The 15,615-nt window shown below is 41.4% G+C and overlaps 1 protein-coding gene across 3 annotated transcripts in view; it reads left to right on the forward strand.

Moving 5' to 3' along the window:
* The window catches only part of LOC106560377 (uncharacterized), a 68,949-nt gene that overhangs the window by 20,341 nt on the left and 32,993 nt on the right, over positions 1-15,615 (forward strand). For 2 of the 3 annotated variants that reach the window (XM_014123236.3, XM_014123237.3), the window contains exons 2-3: positions 1,296-1,482; positions 1,858-1,926. In XM_014123236.3, coding sequence (XP_013978711.3) covers positions 1,296-1,482; positions 1,858-1,926 — 256 coding nt within the window. Of the gene's footprint in view, positions 1-1,295; positions 1,483-1,857; positions 1,927-6,424; positions 7,142-15,615 lie in introns of those variants that run through there. The other variant, XM_014123238.3, reaches the window with a different exon arrangement.

Consider the following 15,615-nt stretch of genomic DNA (forward strand, 5'->3'; position numbering starts at 1 on the left):
GATAATGAAACTAGGACAAACCTGAATTTATCCAAGAGAATCTCTTGTTTGCAACTGTTTGGACTAATGATTACACCCTAGATCCGCTAGATTCAGGCAAGAGCGTGCAAGGCGGTATTGAATGTGTCACTGTCTGTCACCTTGATTACTCACATTTTTCTCTCGACCTGTGTACCTACGTATTGAACTTTTATTTGTAGGCTAGGTTGTAGCAACCTCATGATGGGTATAGTGAAAATTAGAGTATCATGTAGTAGCCTAAACCTATCAATGTTTCATTGATCTGGGTGAATGGAATATGAATAACAGTCATCCAACATACTGTACTAGAAATAAGGCTATGCTCATTAAAAAAATCATCCTCCCTAATCTTAAACGGCACCACTCTTCTCAACCTAGCAGACAGGTCCTGTATGAAATAAATGGACTGGCCTTGGATTTTGATCTCCTTTCCCCCCTGTGCCTTCATAATGTTGACTTTGATCTGATTGTTCCACAGCTTGAAGATTACCATGCGAGGGTGTTTAGCGTTCTTCTGTTTCATGCCGATTCTATGGCATCGTTCCAGATCCTCTGATGATATACCCACGTCAACTTCTTCTGATATCAGTTTGACAATGTAGCTGGAAAGATCTCCTTTTTCCTCATCTTCCAGTAAGGACAATATTCTCATGTTGTTTTGTCTCATTCTGTATTCTTGCTGGTCCAATTCATCTTCTAAAGTTTGCAACTTTGTTTCCAAAATGCTAATTTTGTTGCCTTGTTCGTTCCTGCACACGTCTTGTTTGTGCATGTCTGACACGATAGCGAATGTACTTCTTTAACAACAGAATGTACCAGTTACTTTTGGTGAGCATTGAGATCATTTTAGCTTTGTTTTCCTGGATATCCTTTAGCTGTTCATTATTCTCGTTTGGGTTACCAAGTTGCTCCTTGTCTATTCCTCTGGGGGAAGCCATGGCTTGTTGGATTTGTGTCGCCGCGCAGCTTTACCAACTATTGTACATAACTGACCACTCACTCTCTCCCATTTGCTTGGGGAAATGTTTATTTATTGATTTTAGAGGCTTAATTTCATCTTTGTTGTCTGGTTTCTACATATAAACAGTTTTGTCGGTACAAACGGAGCTACTCACAGCCCATGTCTCCTATTGGTACAAACATGTGCCACTCTTCTCTTAGATGTGCAATTCAATATTATATGGGAGACATATTTCCTCTCATGGGCAATACAATATTCTTCTATTCTATTCCAAACTGATCTAATTTTGTTTGTTTGTACGTTGTGGTTGTAGGTCGGACAAGAAGCCTTCCCCATGCTGTGAAGGCCGTAGCAGTGAGTCAGCCCCACAAAGCAGAAAGCAGAATGGCAAAGTCCATCAGACCCGCTTGCCGCTTGCCGCTTGCCGACACCTGGAGAAGGTGGAGACCATGAGGAGCTTCTGGGAGCTCAAACACGTGGAGCAGGAGGGAGAACAACAGGTTGGGCCAGCACCCCAAATACTCACATATTTGTTCCCCTCCATCCTCTTATCTCTTATCTGTACCCTCATTCATACCTTAACCCTCGACAAGTAGGATTATCACCCCCATTCTCATCTTTAACCGAACAGGTAGGGCTATCACCACCGATCCTCACCTACACCCCTCCAACAGTGGAGTCTGCACCCAAAACCTTTACCTATACCTTTACCCCTCATTCTCTTACCCCTTAAATGTATCATCAACCCTCATTCATAATATAACCATAACCCCCTTAACTTAACCCCTCATCATCTCACCTTTCAGGCTACCCCGAATTCTCACCGTATACTCTCTTCATCCTCTCACCTGTACCTCTCTTCCTCTCACATTTAGGGTAACCCCTGCCCTCAGCTATTGCCCCTCATCCTCAAACAAGTGGAGAAGAAAGGAGACTATCAACAGGTAGGACCATTACCCCTATCTTTACAACATCATTGTCAAGTGTGAACCTAATTAAGAATTTAATTGTACTGTGTACCTTGTGTATCCTGTGCATACAGGGCTCTAAAGTGCGACCATTTGCAATGAAATATTTTGGGAGCACTGTGTCTCCCAGATAATATTTTTTGTAATGATGAGGCTTCACTGTACCATTGTTTCCAAGTGCCCTAGAGAAACAAGGGAGTACATATTCGTTAGCATTATGGCTGCACAATTACTACAGTGAAAACGGATTACTTCTAGCCCAACCAGATCAAAAGATCTGACCGGGACCACATTTTATATTCATAAACCATGCCTCGGGCATTCTAAAACTACTCGCGCCTCAACCTTTCTTTACATGTTGTTCAGTCACATTGCCTCATTGGCTAGCTAGCTAACAACGTGGTAACTTTACCAGTATATTAAAACATTTGGGGGCGCAGAAATAAAAGGGAAAGGGATAGCTTCTACTTCAGGAGATCAATGACTATGACTCTGATAAAATAAAGGTTCAATCAAAAAAATATCATAGCAATGAATGACATATCTACATGTAGTCATCACAAACCTGACGTTTTTAAAGAGACAGTGTACAATGTTCAATGTAATGCATCTCAATCAGAAAATAGTGCATTTAAACAATGTAGAAACCTAATATTCCACAAATTACTTTGTAATTTCAATGACAGGTATTTACAGTGTTACATATTAGTTTATAGGGCATACCATGTGCTTCAAAAGTACCTAGAATTTATATTGGCCCAATATAGGCTGTATTATTTCATGTAGTGCCCCTAACTTTTTTAAATTCGGAGCACCAGTGCTATCAATTATTTATTTTTTATTTAGAGCCGTGTGTGCATATGACAAATATACTTGACTTGACTCACTAAGCTAAGCCTGTGTTCACTCTCCTATTCAGAGCCTTGTGTTTTTATCCTGTGGTTATAGCCTGTGGGTATAGCCTGTAGGTATAGCCTGTGGGTATAGCCTGTGGGTATAGCCTGTGGTTATAGCCTGTGGTTATAGCCTGTGGTTATAGCCTGTGGGTGTAGCCTGTGGGTGTAGCCTGTGGGTGTAGCCTGTGGTTATAGCCTGTGGGTATAGCCTGTGGGTATAGCCTGTGGGTATAGCCTGTGGTTATAGCCTGTGGTTATAGCCTATGGGTATAGCCTGTGGTTATAGTAAAGATGAGGCTAAGGCTCTGTGATTCTGCATTCAGAGACTATCTCACACGCTACAGTGGACGTGATTGTGATGAGATGCCAGCACTGAAACCAGCATCTGAATAAGAACCGCCACAAGGTGGTGTCTAGGGACTGAGTAAGATGTGTTATGTTGGTATATTTCACAATAGTTAAACAGAAAGCCACAGTAATGTGCTGCTATTGAACATGCCATGAGTGTATTTCTGCTATACTGTATCTGTGTGGATTTTTTCTTTTCATTTCCATGAGTGTGTGGACTTGTAGAGGTCAGATATCCAATACGAAGGGGTCTTGTCACAGCGGTGTATTGCTGTCAGTGCCTACAACTAAAGTAGAAAAACAATCACGATCATATTATGATCATTTCAAGTACAACCTCCTTCAAAAATAGCTGCTATGATTGATTGTATTTTGTGAACCAGGGTGGATTGGGAGTGTGTTTGTGCATCACAACAGAAGTCTTCTTCAGGCTGAACATCAAATGAAATCTGGTCTGCTTTCCCTTTCTATATGTACCACTGCTGCCCAAACTACAGCCAATGAGAGCCCAAGGAAATGTTCCAATCAGACTCTGGCTGCGTGTGTAACTCAAGATCCCTGGCTATTTGAATCTAACTGCATCTACACTCTCTCTCTCAGCATGTTCCAGGGCATCAAGGCACTGCACAGATTCACAAATCTTATTCACATATAGGTATTTACAATGCACAATGATTTGTAGATCAGTGATTCTAAACAGCACCTTGCTCGTTCTCTGTCTTGTTTATCTAAGAGAGGCATGTCTTACGACACAACAGACACTGTCTAGTAGCTGCGTTTACAAGGCAGCTTCTCTTCTGTTCCTTACTGAGGTCAGGTTCCTTTCAAATGTATATCTGATGGGTCCTGCTCTCTAACTCCTGCTTTCGTCCCAAATGGCACCATGTTCCCTATTTATTGCATTCATTTTGACCAGAGCCCATAGGGAATAGTGTTTTTGATTTGATTTGATTTGATTTGGATCTCTTTTAGTCCCCATTTGGACTAATCTTCCAAGAGTCCTTAAATATTAAAATACAATTTATATACGAACACAATTTCACATATAACACACTATTAGAAACATACATAATATACTAACGTAATAAACCAATAAATAATCAATCTAAAAAATATGAATTCTTCTATATCAGTAATATGGTGCTATTTGGGACGTACCCCTGCTCTCTCTGCTCTCCCACCTGCTGCTGCCTGTTAAAGGTCCAGGAGACCACTGCTGGGATATAGTTTACAGAGTGCATAGGTGGCGTTTGGACTGCCAAATAGAAGTAATTTGAAATTAAAGATATTACTTTTACTTTTGATACTTAAGTATATTTTTGCAATTGCATTTACTTTTGATACTTACAGTGCATTCGGAAAGTATTCAGACCCCTTGACTTTTTCCACATTTTGTTACATTACAGCCTTATTCTAAAATGTGTGAAATATTTTTTTACTCATCAATCTACACACAATACTCCATAATGACAAAGCAAAAATAGGTTTTTAGAAATTTTTGCAATTTTATAAAAAAAACGAACTTATTTACATAAGTATTTAGACCCTTTGCTATGAGACTCGAAATTGAGCTCAGGTGCATCTTGCTTTCATTGATCATCCTTGAGATGTTTATACAACTTTATTGGAGTCCATCTGAGGTAAATGTAATTGATTGGACATGATTTGGAAAGGTACACATCTTTCTATATAAGGTCCCACAGTTGACAGTGCATGTCAGAGCAAAAACCAAGTCATAAGGTTGAAGGAATTGTCCATAGACAAGGATTGTGTCGAGGTACAGATGTGGGAAAGGGTACCGAGAAATGTCTGCAGCATTGAAGGTCCCCAAGAACACAGTGGCCTCCCATCTTTCTTAAATGGAAGAAGTTTGGAACTACCAAGACTCTTCCTAGAGCTGGCCGCCCAAAGGAGAAAGGTCTTGTTCAGGGAGGTGACCAAGAACCCGATGGTCACTCTGACAGAACTCCAGTTCCTCTGTGGAGATGGGAGAACCTTCCATAAGGACAACCATCTCTGCAGCACTCCACCAATCAGGCCTTTATGGTAGAATGGCCAGACGGAAGCCACTCCTCAGTAAAAGGCACATGACAGCCCGCTTGGAGTTTGCCAAAAGGCACCTAAAGACTCTCAGACCATGAGAAACAGGATTCTCTAGTCTTATGAAACCCATAATAATTTTTTGGCAAAAAATTCTAAAAACTTGTTTTTGCATTGTCATTATGTGATATTGTGTTTGGATTGATGAGGGAAAAAAACTATTTAATCGATTTTAGAATAAGGCTGTAACGTAACAACATTTAGAAAAAGCCAAGGGGTCTAAATACTGTAAGTATTTTTAAAACCATATACTTTCATACTTTTACTCAGGTAGTCTTTTACTGGGTGACTTTCATTTTACTTGAGTCATTTTCTATTAAGGTATTTTTACTTTTACTCAAGTATGACAATTGGTTACTTTTTCCACCACTGATTTTATCCATTCATGTGTGCATACATTTTCCTAAGGGTGGCCTAGCAGGAATCAGCCCACTATCCTTGGCTTTGAGAGCCACATGTTACTTGCACACAAACACATTATGCACCTGCAGACACACAAAATAGACATACAGATTAATGTGTGTGTGTATGTGTGAGTGAGGGATTGAGTGTGTGAGTGAGTGTGTGAGTGAGTGTGTAAGTGAGTGTGTAAGTGAGTGTGTGACTGAGAGTGGGAGAGTGAGAGAGAGAGAGAGAGAGAGGGCAATAAAGCGGAGGAGCAAGTGGCTCCACAGCAACAGATATACTTAACACCGAAGTTAAAGGATACCAGGCATGGTCTGTATCCCAAATGGCACCCTATTCCCTACATAGTACACTACGTTTGTCCAGGGTCCATGACGTGGTGCACTTCACACTTTGGGACGCCACATGGTCTCTGGGGTTCTGCTGACACACTAGCCAGACAACGCTAGCCTACCAACACCCTGAACCTAACACCACCTTTCCAACGCACACACACACGCACATGCACACACACATACTCTCTCTCACACACACACACACACCTGTCCCCCTCTCGTCGTCTCTGAGACAGCATGTTCTCTCCTCTTTGGCTGGGGGGTGGTGGAGGGGTCGGGGGTCGAGGAAACAGGGCCGAGGAGCGGGTGGGGGGTGTTGGACAGCTCGACTGGGCAGAGATGTACCTGTTGTTCCCATCTGAGAGGAGTGGGAGGAGTGGGAAGAGTGTCTGAGTGACCGAGGGAAATGGGAAGAGTGTCTGAGTGACTGAGAGGATTGTCTGAGTGACTGAGAGGAGTGAGAGGAGTGTCTGAGTGACCGAGAGGAGTGAGAGGAGTGACTGAGAGGAGTGGGAGGAGTGTCTGATTGACTGAGAGGAGTGGGAGGAGTGTCTGAGTGACTGAGAGGAGTGGGAGGAGTGTCTGAGTGACTGAGAGGAGTGAGAGGAGTGTCTGAGTCACTGAGAGGAGTGACTGAGAGGAGAGGGAGGAGTGTCTGAGTGACTGAGAGGAGTGGGAGGAGTGTCTGAGAGGAGTGGGAGGAGTGTCTGAGCGACTGAGCGATCAGATCAGATTGGTCAGAGAGAGACAGAAAGAGAGGCCTTGTTGTTCCGTAAACACCTGGCGCCCACTGTCATGCCCACGTCAACAACCCCAACCTGCCGCCGATCACCCCCGAGACCTATCGCTGCTGTCGACAAGAGAGAGGCAGATGGAAATAATCCAGCTCTGAGCTCAGACGTGGAAGAGGAGCAGAAGGAAGAGTAGGGACACTGAGATCTAGAACCATCAGTAGTTACCATGGAGAACTTTCTGAAGGATAAGGATATTTGGATAGTAGGGAGTGTGTGTCTGGTGGCCTCGTTCCTATGGAGACGCATCTGGAATTTATTCACATACAAGAGGAAGAGGGAGAAGGACAGGGACACACCCTCTCCAGACATGCAGGTACAGATAGACCTGTTCCCTGTCTTTATTGGTTCATTCATACTACTGAGCCGAGCCAGAATGTACTGTGCTAGCTGGTTTATGCATCCACCATAGTTGCTTAAACACCATGCTGGAAAAGACCACGTGAAAAGAGTCAGTACTGTACGGTTCGGGCCAGCACGATAGTTTAAAAAGGGTATGATTGCAGGGCTTAGTGCCCGCTCAGGTAGTGCAGGTGTGGCTGGTTGAATCTTCTTGCAGAGGTGAGGTTCTGTTCACCTGTTGACCTATCAGAGTAGGGAGTTTTCGTTAGTAGAGCAAATTCTACACAGAGGATGTTTTGTTGTTTTTCATCATCCTGTCATAATGGAAACATGGTATAGGATAGAGAGACAGAAAGTGAGAGTAATGGTAGGCCTGTAGGCTGAAGTAAAGTCTTGAAAGATGTTGGCACATTATCACCCTAACAGACATATACATCTATAGTGACTTTGAAATGCTTGTTCAAATTGCTTGCACTGTAAAGAGAGTGATAGTTTGTTGTGTTTGTCTTTCCATGATAAAGACTTAGAACCGGTGTCCTGGACACAGAATTAGCCTATAGATAAAATAAGCCTGTAGATTCTCCATTGAGAATGCTTTTAAGGCCAGGACTAGGCTTAAACTGGCCCTTAATCAGTGGTGGAAAAAGTATCCAATTTTCATACTTGAGTGAACGTAAAGATACCTTAATAGAAAATGACTCAAGTAAAAGTGAAAGTCGCCCAGTAAAATACTATTTGAGTAAAAGTCTAAAAGTATTTGTTTTTAAATATACTTAAGTATCAACAGGAAATGTAATTGATAAAATATACTTAAGTATCAAAAGTTAAAGTAAAAGTATAAATCATTTTAAATTCCTTATTTTAAGCAAACAAGACAGCATCATTTACTTGTTTTTTTATTTACTGATCGCCAGGAGCACGCCCCAACACTCAGACATCACTTACAAACGAAGCATGTGTTTAGTGTGTCTGCCAGATCAGAGGCAGTTGGGATGACCAGGGATGTTCTCTTGATAAGTGTGTGAATTAGACAATTTTCCAGTCCTGCTAAGCATTCAAAATGTAACGAGTACTTTTGGGTGTCAGGGAAAATGTATGAAGTAAAAAGTTCATCATTTTCTTTTGGAATATAGTGAAGTAAAAGTAGAAGTTGTCAAAAATATAAATTGTAAAGTAAAGTACAAATACCCCAAAAAAACTTTTGCTTAAGTACATTACACCACTGCCCTTAGTTTACATTGAGTGTGAGATCTGGCTTGCAGGATCACTTTCTATGATCCTAGGCCATAATGGCTAGAGAAAACAACTAGACCCCAACTGTCAGGCGAGACAACGTGCTGGGTAGAGGGCCATAATATTTGATTGATCATGTGACAGGCCTTGGAAAGAAGACCCGGCCATCTCTCATATGAGCTATGTCCATGTGATCTGAGGGGGGTAGCGGTTGCATTTAGTCACAGACAGGTTTCTCTTACTGAGATCTGGAAAGAAAGGGTCTACTTTAATGATGCAATAACAAGTTTTGGTTGAATGATTGTGTTCTGCTACTGATCTGGTGAGTCTCATAACTATGACAGAAACATTGGGTCCAATTCAGAGGTAGTAAGTGTGAACAACTCGAGTAAATCATTGATGGACGTCAAATGGAGTTGTCAGAATACCGTCACTGGAGTTGCTGCACACTGTTTAAATGCTCCCAATTTTAAGCCTGACACATTGATACTGTATATTCATTCACCTTTTGTATACACTGAAATAATCAAATCAATCAAAATCAAGCAGACATGAAGTGCCGTTGGAATGCAATACTGTCACATCAGCAAAAGCTGCAGAATAATGTCTGTCTCATCAGTCTCTCTGTTCTGGGGCAGAAAGAGGGCTCAATTTGAACTGATGCCAAAATGTGGGACCCCCCCATGGAACAACTAACGTCATCTTTCTCACTCGCACATCTTTCTCACACACACTCTCACATGGTTGTCACATGTGGTGGCGACATCTTTATCTTGTCTTTCCTTTTACTCTATAGTCATAAAAATAACTGTCCCACTGTATGACTTCACCTCACTGTGCCCTTCATGTACATTACATAGTTCATATGCAGTATGATGGTCATGTTTTAGACTCAATATAATCTGTAAATCATAAAGTAGATGTAATTCACTCCTCGTGAAGAGTTACAGCTGCCTGATCATACTACTCAGTTAAAACCCTGTAACTGTCAGCCTCTAATATGATGACATGTTCCCTTACTGTATCTGATGCCCGCTTGTCACAAGCACAGAAGGACATGATTGAGAAGATCAGATGAGCTTTGACATAGATCAAGATTAAGATGGTTATATTGCCACAAAACTGCGGTAGCCTATTTGGTGGTATTTCATATTTGCTTTTGGTACAGCATGGTAACCCACTGGGCACAGACGTCAGTTCAACATCTAGTTTGGATTTACAACTAGTTTTCAACTAACGTGAATTCAACATGAAATCAACAAAAAATGTCATTGCATTTAGGTTTAAAGTTTGATGAAAAAAGTACAAAATGCCCTTACGTTGATTACTTTTTGCAAATCCAAACAGTTTTCCATGTTGATTCAACATCATTGCATAGATCCAACCAGTTTGACAGAAGTGTAGTGCAGAAAGGCTTTTCAAATACACAGTGACATGATTAAGAAAACGAGAGGTACTAAATGTAGCAGAGGGCTGTAAGTTTCAGTGTTATTGTATAATTCAGGTACCAATGGTTCATTGGGTAAGAGCATGATGTTGGCAACACCAGAATTGTGTGGGTTTGATTCCCATATGGGCCACATAATACTGGATATATCAATGTCGACAGCTTTGTACGTTTTCTTGGCTAAATGACCGTAGTAATATTATATCGTATTATTTGTTTGTCCTCTGGGTGAGAGTTTGCCCACCTTGTGCTAATGTGTGTAAGAGGAAGAGTTCCCTCTGAAGCCTGTATCTAATGTGACAAAGGATTCTCTCCTTGTCGCAGGGTCTACTTAACTGGACAGATTTAGTTTACTCCGATATGAATGAGAGAGAGGGAGGAAGAAGGAGACAGTCGTAGGTAGAGTGACCAACAAAAGATGGGTGATTCCTATCTTCTACTTAAGTCAATTTTCATTCAGTCTACTTCAGTCTAATGTTAATTTAGTCTAAGTGAAAGTTAGGATTATTCCCACAGTGAGTAACTAAGTAAAACAATGTATCCAACTTGGGTTGCAAAGGGCAAAGACAGTGTCAGACAGCATAAGAGAGGAACAGAGCAACCTGTACTCAGGGGTAGACGTAACATCGTAAAAGTAAAGACTCTCCAATTAGTATGATATGTTAAGTTTCTTTTGGTATGAATTAATTTGAGGATGTCCATCATCCATTTCATACAATATGTTACGAATTTGCTGAACATTTGATATGTTACGAATTCCAATTTATTGTGGCTAACATTAACTATGTTGCTAGGTGGCTAACGCTAATGTTAGCTAAGGCTAAGTATTTGCAATGTTGCTAATTAGCTAAAATGCTAAAGTTGTCTGTGAACTCCAGAGTGGCACAGCATCTCAGTGCTAAAGGCATCACTACAGACCCTGGTTCAACTCCAGGCTTGATCACAACTGGCTGTGATTGGGAGTCCCATAGGGCGGCGCACAATTAGCCCAGCGTCGTCCAGATTAGGGTTTGGCCAGGGTAGCCGTCATTGTAAATAAGAATTTGTTCTTAACTGACTTGCCTAGTTAAGTAAAGGTTAAATATAAAAACACGCAAACCTACTTTTGTTTTTGCCTTAAGTAACATTTTGTCTTATGTAACCATACCATACGTAAAATGTCATACTAAGTGTTCTGGATTTACTTTAGCTATGAGACCAGGATGAGCTGAGAGGTAAAAAGAAAGAGATGAAGGAGAGAGAGCCATAGGTAGAGTGACCAACCAAAAGAGTAATAGAGAAAGAAAGAGATAATACATTTGGGATGTAAAGGGCAAAGACAGCGGCAGACATATACAGTTTAGAGACATGAGCTGAGAGGTACTATTGCCGAGACAATAAAGGCCCTGATAGGTCTTTGTCTGTTGGCAAGGTCAAACACAATGACATATTTGATTACATTGTGGATGTTCATTTATACAGCAATAATTATTCAATATGTCCTCACCTGGGACTTGAAATCACAACCTCTTGGTTATTGGTATTCTGAAGTTCCTGCTACGCCGCTGTGTCTGTGTCAGTTAATACGACTTTTCTCATCATTGATTTTATTGACTTATTTCCGTTATTAAAGGACTTTCTGTGTATAGGTTTTTTTTTCAAAATCAAATCAAAGTTTATTAGTCACATGCGCCGAATACAACAGGTCTAGACCTTACAGTGAAATGCTTACTTACGAGCCCCTGACCAACAATGCAGTTAAAAAAAAAAATACGAATAAGAATAAGAAATAAAAGTAACAAGTAGTCGAGGTAATTGAGGTAATATGTACATGGAGGTAGAGTTATTAAAGTGACTATGCATAGATGCTAACAACAGAGAGTGGCAACGGTGTAAAAGAGGGTGGGGGACAATGCAAATAGTCTGGGATGCCATTTGATTAGATGTTCAGGGGTCTTATGGCTTGGGGGTAGCTGTTTAAAAGCCTCTTGGACCTAGACTTGGCACTCCGGTACCCGTCAGGATGCTCTCGATGGTGCAGCTTTAAAACCTTTTGAGGAACTGAGGACCAATGCCAAATCTTTTCAGTCTCCTGAGGGGGAATAGGTTTTGTCATGCCCTCTTCACGACTGTCTTGGTGTGCTTGGACCATGTTAGTTTGTTAGTGATGTGGACACCTAGCAACTTGAAGCTTTCAACCTGCTCCACTAAAGCCTCGTCGATGAGAATGGGGGCGTGCTCGGTCCTCTTTTTCCTGTAGTCCACAATTCTTTCCTTTGTCTTGATCATGTTGAGGGAGAGGTTGTTGTCCCGGCACCACATGGCCAGGTCTCTGACCTCCTCTCTATAGGCTGTCTCGTCGTTGTTGGTGATCAGGCCTACCACTGTTGTGTCATCAGCAAACTTAATGATGGTGTTGGAGTCGTGCCTGGCCGTGCAGTCATGAGTGAACAGGGAGTACAGGAGGGGACTGAGCACGCACCCCTGAGGGGCCACCGTGTTGAGGATCAGCATGGCGGATGTGTTGTTAACTACCCTTACCACCTTGGGGCGGCCCATCAGGAAGTCCAGGATCCAGTTGCAGAGGGAGGTGTTTAGTCCCAGGGTCCTTAGCTTATTGATGAACTTTGAGGGCACTATGGTGTTGAACGCTGAGCTGTAGTCAATGAATAGCATTCTCACATAGGTGTTCCTTTTGTCCAGGTGGGAAATGGCAGTGTGGAGTGCAATAGCGATTGCGTCATATGTGGATCTGTTGGGGCGGTATGCAAATTGGACTGGGTCTAGAGTTTCTGGGATAATGGTGGTGATTTGAGCTATGACCAGCCTTTCAAAGCACTTCATGGCTACAGACGTGAAGTGCTACGGGTCGGTAGTCATTTAGGCAGGTTACCTTAGTGGTCTTGGGCACAAGGACTATGGTGGTCTGCTTAAAACTTGTTGGCATTACAGAGTCGGACAGTGAAGACACTTGCCAGTTGGTCAGCGCATACTTGCAGTACACATCTTGGTAATCCGTCTGGCCCTGCGGCCTTGTGAATGTTGACCTGTTTAAGGGTCTTACATCGGCTGTGGAGAGCGTATCACACAGTCTTCCGGAACAGCTGGTGCTCTCATGCGTGTTTCAGTGTTATTTGCCTTGAAGAGAGCATAGAAGTAGTTTAGCTCATCTGGTAGGCTCGTGTCACTGGGCAGCTCTCGGCTGTGCTTCCCTTTGTAGCCTGTAATGGTTTGCAAGCCCTGCCACATCCGACGAGCGTCAGAGCCGGTGTAGTACGATTCGATCTTCTTCCTGTATTGATGCTTTGCCTGTTTTATGGTTCGTCGGAGGGCATAGCGGGATTTCTTATAAGCTTCCACGTTAGAGTCCCAATCCTTGAAAGGGGCAGCTCTAGCCTTTAGCTTAGTGCAGATGCTGCCTGTTATCCATGGATTCTGGTTGGGGTGTGTACGTACTGTGGGGACGACATCCTCGATGCACTTATTGATGAAGCCAATGACTGATGTGGTGTACTCCTCAATGCCATCGGAGGAATTGCGGAACATATTCCAGTCTGTGCTATCAAAACAGTCCTGTAGCTTAGCATTTGCTTCATCTGACCACTTTTTTTTGAACGAGTCACTGGTGCTTCGTGCTTTAATTTTTGCTTGTAAGCAGGATCAGGAGAATAGAATTATGTTCAGATTTTCCAAATGGAGGGCGAGGGAGAGCTTTGTATGCGTATCTATGTGTGGAGTAAAGGTGGTCCAGAGTTTTTTCCCTCTGGTTGCACATTTAACATGCGGATAGAAATTTGGTAAGACCGATTTAAGTTTCCAGGCATTAAAGTCCCCGGCCACTAGGATGAGCGTTTTCCTGTTTGCTTATGGCAGAATACAGCTCATTGAGTGTGGTTTTAATGCCAGCCTCAGTCTGTGGTGGTATGTAGACAGCTACGAAAAATACAGATGAAAACTCTCTAGGTAGATAGTGTGGTCTACAGCTTATCATGACATACTCTACCTCAGGAAAGCAAAACCTTGAGACTTCCTTAGATATCGTGCACCAGCTGTTGTTTACATAACTGGATAGGCCCCCACCCTGTGTCTTTAAAAATATATATTATATATTTTTTTAACCCCTCTTTGGAGGACAAATAGCTTCATTTTTTTACAGCTTTTTTGCAACATATACATACATTTTACCTATACATTTTACATACACATTTTATATAAACATTTTACATATACATTTTACATACATGGTACTTTTATATATAACAACAATATATTACCAAACAAACTGTTTAATCCCAACCCTCAACCACTCTCAGCCCATCCCACCTATCACTATAGACCGCCCTTGTTTGGTTTCCATGTGCCATATATTTTTCAATTGTGCTGTGATATTTTACAAAATGCTTGAATCTTTCTAATCATATATTATCCACAGATTGTGAGCTAAAGATGAAAACCTTTCCTACGAGTATTATTATATTATTTATTGATTGGCACTGGCTTTCCAGGTTGCCCAACACTGCTATTAGTAAGGTTAATTTTAAGTGCATGTTTTGATTTTTTAACCACATGGGGGCAATACCAGAATAAGTGATCTATTGATTCTGTCTCTTCGCAACAAAATCTACAGAACTGCCCCATATATATAGCATTCGGTTGGTGGCAAGAACTGTATAGAATCACTTAAATTGAAAAACTCTTAAGTGTTGAGTCAAGTGTAGTTTTTTGTACCAGTTCATAAACCATGTGACATGGAATTGGTACATCGAAATTCTCCTCCCATTTATTTTGCAACCTGTATGGCGCAGCTGTCAACATTTTTGTCCTCGGATGAAACTGGTATATTTTTCAATTTATGCCAGTTCCTTTCAGCCAAATTGTATCTTTAATATATGGCAGGCAAACAAGTTCCCTACCTTCTCCCTTTTCTACTTGCCTCCTCCATTGTTGTGTTAGTGCTGCAATCAGTTGGTTGTAAATTTGGATTGAGCAGATATATTTTCAATAACTACATATGTGACTTTTTTTAATCCTTTATTTAACTAGGCAAGTCAGTTAAGAACAAATTCTTATTTTCAATGACTTCCTAGGAACTGTGGGTTAACTGCCTTGTTCAGGGGCAGAACAACAGATTTTTACCTTGTCAGCTCGGGGATTCCATCTTGCAACCTTTGGGTTACTAGTCCAACGCTCTAACCACTAGGCTACCTGCCGCCCCGACATAACTCCTCCATTTCTATTCATAACATCATTAATACATTTAATAAAACATTTTTTTTATTCTACTTCACCATCCTCCCATTTTATTGGTAAACTACACGGTAGTGTAAACACTGTATTTTTTAACGATCCAATACGTAATATGGTACACTTGTCATAATTAGGTTTTAATTCAGAGAGGCTAGAAAAGTGATCAAGATCTTCAATGAGACTGTGCAGGGATCTAGATTTTAGTCATCAGCATACATTGACACTTTTGTTTTTATCCCCTGGATTTCTAACCCCTTGATGTTCTTATTGGATCTAATTTTAATAGCTAGCATTTCATTGGCCATAATAAATAGATATAGAGACGATGGACAGCCTTGTTTTACTCCTCTTATAAGCTCAATACTTTCTGAGAAGTAACCATTGTTTACTATTTTACATCTGGGGTTGCTGTACATAACTTTAACACATTGTATAAGAGGTTAGAAGCATGCCTATCTAATACATTTAATGACAAACCATCTAACTACTTAGGTAAACATATGAATTACCTGTTGCACAATGTTTGGCGCAGGTGTTGGAAA

Source organism: Salmo salar, chromosome 10 (assembly GCF_965601325.2).
Source record: "Salmo salar chromosome 10, fSalSal1, whole genome shotgun sequence".
NCBI lineage: Eukaryota > Metazoa > Chordata > Actinopteri > Salmoniformes > Salmonidae > Salmo > Salmo salar.